This window comes from Uloborus diversus, chromosome 5 (assembly GCF_026930045.1).
Source record: "Uloborus diversus isolate 005 chromosome 5, Udiv.v.3.1, whole genome shotgun sequence".
NCBI classification, from domain to species: Eukaryota; Metazoa; Arthropoda; class Arachnida; order Araneae; family Uloboridae; genus Uloborus; species Uloborus diversus.
The window spans coordinates 16,046,464-16,060,645 of NC_072735.1; the positions used below are offsets into that span (position 1 = coordinate 16,046,464).

At 33.3% G+C, this 14,182-nt stretch overlaps 2 protein-coding genes across 2 annotated transcripts in view; both read right to left on the bottom strand.

Annotated features, from left to right (window-relative positions):
- Positions 1 to 14,182, bottom strand: part of LOC129223366 (transforming growth factor-beta-induced protein ig-h3-like) — a gene marked incomplete in the record, with an annotated part of 615,676 nt that overhangs the window by 285,227 nt on the left and 316,267 nt on the right.
- Positions 809 to 13,810, bottom strand: LOC129223364 (5'-3' exoribonuclease 1-like). Its single transcript, XM_054857941.1, has 2 exons — positions 13,774 to 13,810; positions 809 to 6,487 (listed from the first exon to the last, which is right to left on the bottom strand). The coding sequence occupies exon 2, from the start codon at positions 6,472 to 6,474 to the stop codon at positions 1,567 to 1,569; it is 4,908 nt and encodes a 1,635-aa protein (XP_054713916.1). The 5' UTR covers positions 6,475 to 6,487; positions 13,774 to 13,810; the 3' UTR covers positions 809 to 1,566.

The following is a 14,182-nucleotide window of genomic DNA, read 5'->3' on the forward strand; positions in this document are numbered from 1 at the left end:
AAAATCAACAAAAAAAGTTGTTTCCTGTCATGTCTGTCACAAATGGAATTCACCTTAATAATTGGCAAAAAATCTTTTTTTTTTTGTGTGTGTGTGTGTGTGAGAGTGGGGATGATTGATAATGGCATTAGAAATACCTTTCTCTTGAATGATCTTAAAACAGAATTTTACTATATGTGCTAAAATGTGTTTTAAAAACAAAATATATAACTTTTTAGCAGAAGAGAAGAAACTTCTGAAGATGAAAATAATTTTTTTTCTTTTATTTTGAAGCAAATTCTATGTCGAGCAGGGGCATTTAACAATCTTCAGAATCTTTATAAAATGTTTTCTTTTATAATTAGTCTTGAACAAATACGAGTAGTTATTATTATCTTCAAGGATTTGTATGTGTGCACTCATGATAGAAATAGATAATGACACTGCATTAGATATGCTACATAAATATAGAACATGAAGATTTAGAACTGTGGATTGCATATTATCAGGCAAATTGTTTCAAGTCATGGGCACCCATGTGCAAAATTTTAAGGGAGGACTCGGATAATTTTTCTATGGTTTAGCAAGATATTTTCCCCATGGGAACTGATTTCAGTACAGATTAGAGTAATTAATATTTGACATTTAGAATAACTTATTAATAGCTGCAGAAGAAATGATTTTATATTTTTGCGAAGAAAAAAAGTACTAAAAGCAAGGAAGTACTCATTTCTGGGGGGGGGGGGGGGGGCTTGAGCTCCCCCCCCCATATGGACATTTTTGTTTCTAGTTAAAATTATTGTTCTTTTCTGAAGAAAAGCCACAGAAAGATGTATTTAAAATTGATTTGAAAGTATGGATCAAATTTGGGTCAATGATTTTGGTGATATTTGAAAACATGCAGTACCAAAAAAAATTAACTGGATATTCAAAAAGAGAATTATACTTAAGTTTTTTCAACATATAAAACCTTGTATGGGAAAAAGTAATAACAAATGCAGCAAATAAGAAAAGTAAAAGATACAAAAATATCTAGTTAGTTAAGAAATAAAAATTAACTGTTTGATTGCTCCTAAGATATTTCTTTTAATAGAGAATATTCACAAAAATGTCAGCCCATGATGAATTTACAACTTGCTTTTATCTTAAAATTCAATATACTTTTCTCTTCAATTGATTAATCAAGATTTATCTTAGAAAAGTACAGGGTCAATAAATGCATGTAACTCGTTAAAAATAACGTTATTGCAGATAGAACATGTTACTAACTATAAAAATTTACATTTCGCTTAAAACATTAAAATGCATGCAACAATGTTTAATTTTCTTAAAATTGTTTTCTATTATACAAATAAAAACAATTCATCAGTTGGCAGGAAGGCTTGCACACTCCTAAAATGAAGCAAAATAAACATGATCATTGATCAGTCAGTTCTTAGTCGTGAACCAAGTCATTTGTCAAAGAATAAATTAAAAAGGAGCTGCATTCAAAATTCCACTGGTTACACAGATATCACCTATGATTTCATCACATTTTTTTTAAAAAAATGTGGATCATTTTAATTTTGCTATTTTTCTTTGTCATACTCATGGATTCTGGAAGTTAGCAGCAAGCCTACTTTTTGCTTTAGGTTTTAGAACAGTTAGTTTGGAAGAGTCATTTTTATTCGCCGCAATATTCATCGGGGAAGAAAGTGCTGAGTTTTTAAGGTAAGAGTTAGCAGGTTCACTGGATACTTTACTTGAGAAAGAAATGTTTGATGAAGATGGAAACTGATCATTATCAGTTTTTTTCACAGGTAAATCGGGCCAGTCTTCTGGAGACAATTCAAAAGAGTCATGTAACTTCAATGCCTCCTTCTTTCTCACTTGAGTAGGAACAAATAAATTAGAGTTCGAAGTATCACACGGTTTTAAGCTGTTTTTTACTGTAAAAGTACCACCACCAGGAAGGTGAAATATTTCCCTCTCTGAAAGAGAATTGCTTGCTTGAGATGGAATATTTTGATGACCAGTGCTAGGTGAAAGAACGTCCAGATTAGGTGTTGCTTGAGGGGTCCTTATGAAAGCATCTGGCATGTGATTCAAATGGAGGGGTATAGGATTGCGTATGAGTGGTTGGTCAAAAGAGGGTGGTCTAAAAGGTGGGAAAGCATGAGGAGGAGGTGGAAATTTCGTATTAGGAATGAAAAGCATTGGTTGATTTTGAAAAGTATTTTGTGCAGGCGGTGGTAAGTTCATCACATTGTCACAAATGTTAGTATTATAGAAATTTTGTTTGATATTTAGAACAGCTAAAGCTTTCTCTGCTGCATTTGAAGCAGCATCAGGTTTGTGTAGACATGGTATGCTTGCTATTTTTTGACCATTAGGAAGCTTTAAAATAGCGACAAACATATCCATGCTACCGTAATTACTATATGTATATAAAGGCGGTTCGCCAAACTTCTCGATGCAATATTGGAGCAGTGCATCAATTGCTTGATATGAATTGCTAGCAGGCAATCTATTGTCAATATTTACTGCCTGCTGCTTGGGTACATCTTTGTTATTTCTTGCCCCTTGAAATAGTTCTTCAACAGAAACTTGTTTCCCATATATTGGATGTTCAGAGGACTTTGGAGAACTTTCTGCAGGCCCCTTTTTTAAGTCGGACCACAAGGACTGATAATCAGTCTGATTGTTAGGTGCGTTCCTCTCAAAAATTTTGCTGTTCGCATGAGATGCTTTTGGGGTAACAAACTGTTGGTTGTTAGGTGAGACAGTAGGAGCAGGGAATCTTTGATTTATGCATTGCTGATACTGAGTACTAAAAATATCAACATTTGCTTTATAAAATGGAGGGCTCGGAAGAACATTTGAGCCAACAGTTTTATTCTGAAGTACATGTACAGGTGAAACAGAGTTACCAGTTTGCAATTGCTTAAGAGCAGAATCAAACAAATTTGTTCGATTTAGTCTTGGTATAACATGCTTTGGAGTTTTTACAGGAGAATATTTTTTCTTAAGTCGATCACTATGAGATAAATTAATAAGAGCATGAGGAGACATTGAGCTGCACTTTGGAGCAGAACCTAGCATAGAGACTCCCCCCATAAACTCTTTATCGAACAAAACTTGGTAACGAAAATTAGATTCTTTGTCACCTGGTCTAATTCCAATAATAGTTCCTTTTAGGCCAAGTGGAACACTGGTGGTATTAGACACGTTAATAACTCTGTCAAATAAATAAAATGATGTCGTAGGATCAGGCATATGAACACCCTTACAAAGGAAAGGACTAAATAGTTGACTAGGCAATATATTTTTCTTTAGATGGTACACATCATCTTTTGCTATTGCTTGAACTTTTCGATCTATGGCCGCAACAACTCCAACATCTAGCATTTCCATACCACACTGCTGGCGATCTGCTAAAGAACAGGATTGAGATTTCAACCAGTTGGACATATTTTCAACAACTTTTTGTCCATCACCATCAGGATATATATCTTCCAAGTAAACAACATCATCATTTTTGTGTCTATAAAGTTTTTCAAAGAACTCTGCAAATAGGGACAGATATAAATTTAAAGTTTTTACAGCTTCAGCTGAATACAGCCAGTGATTATCTTTCTTTTTGGAAAATCCTTGTACCTCTTCATTTTTACGGTTAAATTTCAAATTCAACCCAATATTAACACAATTGGGCTTGGTACTTCCTTTGGGAGTTGTCTGAATTAAGAATGTGCCAGTTAAGCGTGAAATAAAATGTGAGTCTAAACCTAACTGTTGGGCTGCAATGTAACTTGGCATATATTGTTCTGATTTTAACTCTTCTTCATTGTGTATGACTGATTGCAAATCTGGTTCAGATGTTAATTCAACATCTACCACTACAAAGCCCTTATTTTTAGTTACATCACAATCAAAGACAGTACCCATGCAGCCATAATAAATAGGAGAAAGAATAAAAACAGTAAGACCAGGAAATAAACATCTTGTTTCAGTACTCTTATCCACTTTAAACTGAAAAGCACTGAGGTCCCAAACAGTTGCTTGAAGAGCAAACTGGCTTAGAGAATTTTCCCAAATTTTTTCTTCAACTACTTTACCATCTTTGTTGGAAAGAACAAACTTCACACCACTTAAACACTTCACAGACACAAGAATGTCTACATCACCTGAATAAATGCCCCATCGTTCCCGGTAATGTTCCTCAAAACTTTCAACTTGCTTTGTCCAAATATCTTGTTCTCTTGAGTTCAATTCATCTTCTGTAACTTTTAAACTAGAATCTTCATTTTTTCTAAGAGAAATACGAAGTTTTCCATTGGATACTGCACATACCATTGCTTCTCTTAAATGAGGCCAGGAAACAAGAATACTTTTACCAAGAATTTTGTCTGCAACTTTGCTTATGTCATTTTCAACAGGTTCCATCAACGTTAACATCATGTTTAATTTTTGACTAACCATTTGAAACACTCTAACTCGTTCGTTTTTCAAATGAGCTGTATGCTTTAATGTCCTTAAAGTAGGGAAACCGATAATGAACTTACTCATATCAACATCTTTACAGAGTCCTTTGACAATATTATTTGAAGGTAACCTGAAGAAATCTGGTTCAAGTGTCTGAACTTCAGCATGAATATTACTAACTTCAGGATAGTATCCAGGTAAGAATGATGGCATAGATCCAAAACTCTTTTCAGTATATGTGTACAAAAGATGCGGACCATGACGATTTCTCAGTTTTTCTTCTTCAGTCAAATTTTTATCAGCTAATTCAGCAAATTTAAGCAATAGCTTTTCATTAATGAATGGTATTAAAACAATAGCTTCCCATGGTTGCTGCTTACCATTTAAATCAGTTTCAAAGTCATCTGGATAGTAATCAATTAATGGTGAATCTTTGTCACACATCAATTTTTGATATGATAGTGGAAGAAGATCTTTGCTCAGTTTTGGTAAAACAGCCAATAGCTGTTGAAACGGCAAAAATGGTTTGCCCAATTCAAATGTCATTTCCATATTTTGGAAGTTCCTAATATCAGATATATATGGTGAATAATGATGAGGATAATACCAACTCCAAGAGACAACACCATCATAATAATAATGCAAGTTCCATTGTATAGCTCGAACATAACCTTCAGCTTGATCTCGCATAACTTCAGGAGTAACTTCGTCAAACTCTAATTTACTAGTATAGTAATCAACTTTGTGCATGTTGAATTCAAGTTCCAGAGTAGAATTTGCATCATCATCACTGTCATCATCATCTTCCCCGGAATCGTCATCTTCGCTTGAGGAATCAAACTCGGCAGTTTTACTAATGGCCATATTGCTAAAGCCTAAATCTGATAAAAAGTTAGAGGTTTTAACTTTATCATTTTCATTTTTTTCACTTTTTCTTGATTTAGATTCCAAATACTGGAAATCATCATTAATTTCTTCAAACTTCTGAAAATCATACTCAGCAAGTTTATTTAAAAATGCTTCAAAGCGTTCTAAATTCAAATGCCCTTGCTCATTTATATAGCCACTTAAATTTGGCAGTACATCAATATAAGTTCTAAACAAAACGGGTAAAGCATCATGATGAATATGAAGCTGTGGCAAATGTGGAATAAAATCATTGCCTACAAGAAAGCTCATCAAGACAAAATCATCAATAATATACTCAATATTGAATTCAAATTGAAGTTTGTCTTTGACAGGAGCAAACTCATGGCCTAAGTAATCTCGTAACAATGAAATATGAAGCAAGTGAAATGTAGTCTCTTCAGGCGATGTTAACCTTTTCTGGTTATTTTTGCTGCCAAATTTTACTTCTTCTCTCAATAAACTGAAATAAGGTTCATGAGAGCACAGGCCAAGCATGATTAAGTCAGCATCAAGTCCATACAAACAATGTCTGGTATTTGGGTTGTAATTTGGTTGGGATTTTTCATGCCTTATGAAATCCATTATTTTATGCTCCCCTTCACCAGGAGTTTCGTGTCCAGAAAGATATACTCTCACATTTCGCCACAGAATGTCGGTTGATATTTTATACACAACGAAGCTCTTTAATATGGTATGAAGCCTTGCCATGAAACCTGTACCTGGCGTTATGCAGTTAGAATCGAACCTAGCTTCTTTCGGTAACATTTCTCCACTGTCAATGGCCATTTGCTCGAGAGTTACAGCTTCTTTGGCAGTACGAAACCTTCGCCCTCTTTGTTGGTTCATTTTAGCTCTTGGAGCAACACCATCAACAGCCATGAAAAATACTTTCCTTGGCTTAATCATTTTGAAAAGAAAATCCAGATAATGGCAAATTCCAGCAAATATCTTTTCTTCAGTAATTCTAAAGTGCGGATCATCATCATTAGGGTGAGAACAGGTATGTATTATTCCATTCATATCCAAATATAAATTATCGAAGTCTGGAATTTGGTGTTCTCGAACAACTTCACTTAGACATGGATAGCGCTCACTAATCCAACGATAAAACTTAGGGACACCCATTTTTATAATTTATCTGAAAAAAAATTAAAAATTAATAAATGCATAAAATACCATAAAAATAAAGCACATATTTATAGTGAACCCCCACAAAGGTTAGAATGGTTTTGTTTTAATTAATGCACTAGTTAAAACCAATTTGTCCAAATTGCTGTAAGGAACTTAAAACCACCTAAAATGGTCTTTTCATCTATTTTTAACTAAAAAATTCGGGAAGAAAGGGGGGAGGGAGAGAGAGAAAATTACTTGCTCAAATACAATTAAAAAAAATTTTCTCATCCACATTTGCAATGACACAGTTTTCAATTAAGATAGATCCTATTAGCTTACTGACCCACTTTTTCTCAAAATATAAATATCAAAATATCATGACATTTTCAAAATAAATATCGGATGTCCTGTACCCAGTGGCAGAAACACCGCAACACGGCAACATCGTTGCAGACAAGGAAACCCTATCGCGGGCAGTTCTGTCGTCCGCCGTAAAAAAATAAAAGTTGTCCGCAAAAAAATAAATAGAAAGAAGGAAAAATTAATTTGAATTCAGACATTTTGAATTTAAATTATGTTTTTCGCAATCACGAGTTGCGACAGGATCTACTCATTGGAGTTATTGTTTCTAGAAACGGCTCCTGCCCCCCCCCCCCCCCCCCAGGAATGCCCGGGCGGTTACGTGTGTATATTTGTGTGTGTAGGCGCGTTCGTGCATCAGTAGGCTTGTGTGTGAGCATAGACCTATGTGTATGCACATAGGCGTGTATGTGTGTAAAAATGTGTGTGTGTGTGTGGGACATGGACGCCACTACCCAGGAGAAGCAGATTTCGGGGAACAGTGCTCAGGACCAGAGGAAGCGCACTTGCAGGGACCGGTGGGAGGTCGTGCTGCAGAGGCTCTCGGTCCAAGCTGAAAAAGGAACCACAACTCCAAGGACGGTCAAATGAAAACAATTAGCAATCGTGATTGCTCAATAAAGGTTGCCCGCAGAGAAAAAAAATCTGTCAAGAGGGAGAGAATGCAAAGGGGAGAGAATGCACATGTGATCGTTCGCCGTGGCATGCATAAACCAAAACAAAACAATCTTTTTTAAATTGTTTACTGAAAAAGTAAACTGAAATCAAAATAACGCATATTTCTATGGATGAGAGAAAAAAAAAGTCAGCTCACTTCTGTGATACAAGCGATAAATAACTAACATAAGTGAATATTTTTGCTTGTTTGTTTTATCATATCATTTGGTGTTGTTGTTAAGTTCTCTGACAATACAAAGTAAGGACTTTTTCTTCCCACTAATGACTTAAACAAACAAAAAAAGCATTTATCAGAGAATTGAAATGTGATCGCTTCAAATAGAGTTACCAGCTTTAAAATTATCGCCATTTAGTGTTTGGTGTTAAACCTTTACTCATTTTTTTTTTCACGACTCCGAATTTTTGGTGTTAGTAATGTTCATCATGCAGACCTGTTAAATAGTAATTCTAAAATTATTTTACTTTAATAAACTTTTTATTTACTGTTTTTATACTTTTAATGCTTTCATTTTGAAAAATGCAATCTGTTTGCATTCAATATGAGAATTGAATTTTTGCTCTTTTTTTCAAGCTAACTTCGCTCTATGTGGAGGCAAATAAATTAAAAGTTAATTAAAATCATGGTTTCAAGATTTAAAAAAAAGAATTTTGTTTTTGTTTGAGTCAAAAATTTAAATGCTGAACAGATGTTTCAATTTTAGTTTTGCTATAACTGTGTCGATAGATATTAGTGAGATGTTTATCATAGACTTCTAAAATGCAATTCTAAAATAATTTTTAAAAGTTTTTTCTTTTATGATCCGTCTTCATACTTTTGGAGCCTTCACTTTGAGAATTGCAATCTTTTTGCATCCGCTTTGAGAAGCGGATTTTTCGAATTTTTGATGTTTAGTACGCTTTGTTAAGAGGTAAACAAATAAATTATCCTTTTATTTTTATTAAAATCAGGAAATTTAGAAGTTTTAAACGAAATTCTGAGATTTTTAATAGTTTCAAAGAGTTCAATGCTCAACCACTGCTTGAATTTTATTTTTGTGTTACAATTATTTTAATTATGTGCGTATAAAAATTCTAATTAACATTTAAACATTATTTAATAAATTGTGGAATGGTGTATAGCTTTAATATATTTAAGGGGTTCCTATCTCCCAGAGACACGCCACTGAGCCCCCCCCCCCTGAAAACCTTCAAGAGTGATATTATCAAGGGAAAAAAAATCACAAAAACATCCACTTTGAAATTTTGTTTCACAATCCCCCCCCCCCACCCACACACACACAAAGTTATTTGATTTTCCGAAAATGAATTGATTTTTCACAAAAAAATGGACCCTGCAAAAAATCCTGGACAGACCCCTGTTCAGTAGACAACTCATGTTTGCAAATGTCAGGTGCTCACCAAGGACAGGGGGTCATCGAATTGCACCGTTAAAAATTTTGGGTGGAGGAGGGGAGGTAATTTGAGAAAGATTTTATTCTAAGTTTGGTGTGGGGGGTCTCGTTCTTGAGACGGGAGTGCTTCATAGAATTTAGGGAGGTGCGCCATCGTCTTGGGGGAGGGGGCTTTTCTCAAATTCTTCTTTCTCCTGCCTTATTTCAAACAAAATTATTTTTTAAAAGGCTTGTTTATTTATTCTTTTAATTGAAACCACGCTCAAAATTTTGCAGACAGATTATGAAGTTCTAAAAGCTTGTCACACACAGCTACAAAACTTTCTGCCACTGGGGTCCTGTATATCGTAATATACATCGACTGATATATATCGTAATATTGACTGATATATATCGACGAACCCTGATACATATTATACATGTTAATAATGTTAATTGATAATAATACAACATAGAAACTAAAGATATATTTTGCAAAAATACTGAATTAACTTTTACTGAATGATTTTAAAACCTGCTTTTTTTCCCATTAAATTTTCAAACATTATTCTAAGATGATTTATGCAAATTTTAATTTGCATTATGCATAGCCCTCTGATTGTTCTGTTCATTAATATATAAAAAATTCAAGTGTGTAGTATACATTCATGCTATAACTAATTTGATTTTTCTGTGTGTATGGGGGGGGGGGGCGCTAGTAAATTTTCGCCCCAGGCGCCGTCAGCTCTTTGGACGCCCCTGCTGAGGGGGGGGGGGATAATTTCGCCTACCTGTAACAGTTTCTAGTTTTGAAAGTTGAGATATCGGGAACATGTCACAGATACACAACACCGTTACGAAATCCCGATGGTTAACAATCACAATGTGAAAGATTGGGCGACCACGGTCTCCATACCATAGGAAATGCATGACTAATAAATCTGCTATCAAAGAAATGTAGCCGCCATACATTCAGTACCTAAGCCTAAAATGGGATAGTGCACCATCTTTATGAATATTATTCAGAAAGAAATCCCTGCTGCTGTGCCGAAATTTCTTACTGATGACTTTTGGTAAAATTCTTCTTGTTAAATTGAAATTTCTTGTTGGTTTTATAGAATCTCATTTGTAAGCAACAATTACTTGCAGCAAAAAACATGATGTAAGCTTTTAATTGGCATTTAATTCTTCAGTATTCACAAGTAATACACGTTTGCAGCCCAAAATTTCCCTTGGTGGTGACTTTTGGTACTATTTTTTTTTTATTGTAGAAATCAAAATCCCATGGTCTGCTATGTACTCCCATGAAATTTGGCAATGTTTGGTCCAATACTTCACTTGCTAGAGGGCTCTGAACACCTCACGTGTTTTTATAACCACCCTGTGTATAATTAAACAAAACAAAAAGTAATTGATTTTAGTAATTAAAAAATAAAATAAAATAAGCTAATCTGATGTAGCATGTGTTAAAATAATTTCTAATTGTCAAATATATAAAAATATTTACAAGATGCAGAAGGATTGAAATCTCAAACAAGGGAAGCAAATTTTCGCGAACCAAGTTCAATGTTGGCATGTTTCCCCTAAAATAAATTTATTTACAATGGATGCAGGTTAATTCAATCACAAGGTAAATTGAACCAACCACTTTAATTAATCAAATCGCGAAAAACATAATAAAATCTAGCTTTATTGAATTATCTGCTTGATGGAATGAAAACTGTTTGAACAAACATGATTGATATAAGCAGCGGTCACTGTATTACTAAAATTAAACATAAATATACTACTCAAAGACTGCATATGTGAAAATAACGTCCGTTTAGCAAAAATATTTAAACATTTGCAGGATGCAAAAAGATTGAAATTCCAAAGACAAGAGCAATTTCCCGCGAAATCTGGAGTAAATTCAATGTTGGCATGGTTTCCAAAATAATTCCTTTATTAGTTATCGAAACTAAACAAAAATGAGCTAATCCTGAGGTAACATATGTGAAAGTAACTCCGTTTGAAAAAAACATCCAAAATATTTACAAGATGCAAAAGGATTGAAATCTCAAACACGATCAGAAAATTGCATTGGTGATATATATTCTTTAAAAAGCACAATCCAATGATTTTTGAAAGAATTTAAGCACTGAGAAACTTTTCAAGGTTTTCAAGCATTTGAAAATGAACTTTTATTTTTCAAGCACTTTTCAAGGTTTTTCAAGGGTGCACGAAGACTTTTTTTCTGAAAATGGTCAGTTCAAACTCCTTCAGTTAATCGAGGATCCAGGGTCATCGACAAAGTATTTCAGCCAAATAGATAACTAGAGACTTCAAGTTCGGAATTGGACTGGGCAAGGTTGTGAGGGATAAAACTAGCGTGACGCCCCTTGGCTATCGACGTGTCAGCGAGGTTCTACAGTAATCTCAAAGTTCGAAAGTAAATTTAATTTTTAACATTTGAGAATGCATCTAAGATTTTCATCTAATCTACATGCTCCAGGGTTGTAGTTTTGGTCAGACAAAGCCCATTTTGACCATGCCACCACTGGCAAAAACTGGATTTAACCACCATACAGCTGGCGAAAACTGTTTGTATGCATAATATTGCGCATTTTAATGCATGATTAAAAGAAATAGGATGTGTTTATCATAACTGAAATAATCTTTAAAAATAATTTATTCATTAAATGCAACTTTTCTTTAATATTAAAAATTATTCACTATGAAGATAAAGGACATTTGTTTATTAGTAGAGACGTACCGAGTAGCACTTTGGCCGAGTACCGAGTACTCGGCCTTTCACTACTCGGTCGAGTACCGAGTTATTGAGTACTCGGTCAAGTTACCAAATACCAATTATGTTGTAAGAACCACCACCAACACACATGTGATGAATCTTGAACTTATTGGAATAGTAGTATAGACCTCCTTATCCATATGATAGTTTTTAAAACTAAATTCCTGCTGAAATTTAATTACGCTTTATATAAACAATTTTGTTTGTGTCAATTTTACAAAAAAATTATTTTTAAAATTAAAAATAAATAAATAAAAGGTATGATTAATCAAGTTGGAATTAAAACAAATTACAGTAAAATCCCTCTAATGCGGACACTAACAGGACAATTTTTTTTGTCCGCAATAGGGGGTGTCCGCAGGACAGGGGTTTAATAATATTATTTGCATTGGAACTGGAGAATTAAAAATTGTCCGCATAAGAGGGGTGTCCGTTAGGAGGGGTTTCACTGTATACTAATCATAGTTCTAGTCCGTCAAACATAAATAATTTTTAAAAGTAGATAAAACAAATGTGCAGGAACACTGCAGACACGTGTTTCTGCCCCCCCCCCCCCCTGTTACAAGGAATGCCTTTTTCAGTGCATAACATGTGAGCTAAAAAATATAAAGACATTCGACAAAAAATCCGACTTTTGTCGGATGCCTTTAAATTCACGAGCTTCCATTTTGTGCATTGAAAAAGGAATTCCTTGTAACGCCAAAACACGTGTCTGCAGTGTTCCTGCGCTGTGCTTTTAACGTTGTTTTATTTCCTTTTATTTTTTAAGCAAAGGTATTTTTATATTTTTTATGACTAATTTTTGTTTGTAGCAAAAATCCATTTTTAATATAAAAATTCCATATTTTCTATACTTAACTTTTTTGCATAATTTTTAATAAATAAGTTTTATTAACTTTGGGGACATTAAAATAAAGATTTATTCCACTGAAGCATTACAAACTTCATTATTCTTAAAATTTAAATTTGACTTATAAATTTTAATTATAAATGATTGCAGAATATAATGCTTGCTCTTTTATATATATATATATATATATATATATATATATATATATATATATATATATATATATATATATAAATTTTAGTATCTGTCTTGGACAATATTCAATTTTTTGCAACTACTCGGTATTGGCTGAGTATCTGATCAGAATTAGGCCGAGTACCGAGTACATCTCTATTTATTAGGAATACTAAACAGCATACAAAAGCTATTCTTTCTTCACAAAATTTGCAACATATATTCAATGTATTAAAAAATGAGCAAATATACTTTGATTAAATTTGAAATTCATTTTGTGTACATAAAACTATAAACAAGTATGTATTGTGTAATTTACACTGTTGGAAACACATTTTAAAAAAATTATCCCATAATTCTACTATGATGAGGCTAACCTTTTGGAACATGCCATCATTTATTACTTGCATAGGGTGTAAAACGAACTGTTTACTTAAATAATGAATAGTGACTGATTATTTGGAGTGATGCTTCATATTTCTTTTAATTACGTATTAACTTATTTTTATTTCAAATTTTACTATTTTCTATACCCACGTCCAATGGGCAAAACTGGACAAAACTGATTCCAAGCCAGTTTTATCCACACCGGTGTATTTAAAACAACCACTGGCCGAAACTCCAACCCTGTGCTAAGCTCTCACTCAAGAACAGCTTTTTCATTGAAATCAAAATTCGTAGTAGCAAGCATTATCATGCACTTATAATTGTAGATAGAATTATACATTTTTCTCACAGAAAATGATAATTTCGCAAGTTTGACAAGATGCGAATATTGTACCTGAATTAATTGCCGAAAAATGTCTGTACAATTTATGCACATACAATGTATGCAAACACTTAAAGAGCGCAATAGGCTTGCATAAAGTTTTAGTTTCTTTTTTTTTTATTTTAAATTTTATGAATTCATTTAGAGAGAAGTGTCATGGCTTTAAATGAACTTAGAAGTATAACCGCGATTTTTCAACCAGCAAGTATTTTCAAACAGCTATACTATAGTTGAAAATCTCAACATAAATCTCATTAATAAAATATAATAAAATAAATTAATCATTAGACTGAAACATTTAACAATATAATAAATTTTGTACCTTATTTACAATATTTACGTAATTTCATGCAGCGTTGCTAAAAACGGTATCGTTACATGTTGCCATTCTGTAACAAAACAACATTTTTTTTTCTCAATTTAAGATTTCCACCCAAATGCTTTTCAATTTTCAGGCAGTTCTTTCTTTTTGTTGATCTTCAACCTTTCCATTTTTGAACTAATTTTATTTTTATTACGTTTTTCAGTATTTATGAGATTTTTAAAAGATCAATGACATGCTACTCACGACCGAGACAAAAGACGAATGTTTGTTTATTCCTCTCTACTCAATTTTTGGCCATCATCCAATTTTGACGACTGTGTATTTATTAATTAAAACTTATTTCTTATTAAGAAAAGTGTGTCATGAGTAAAATATTGTTGTATATGATGTGAAAATAACAAGAAAA

Excerpts from the sequence above, each read along its gene's own strand:
- LOC129223364 (XM_054857941.1), bottom strand. The coding sequence starts at position 6,474 with ATGGGTGTCCCTAAGTTTTATCGTTGGATTAGTGAGCGCTATCCATGT.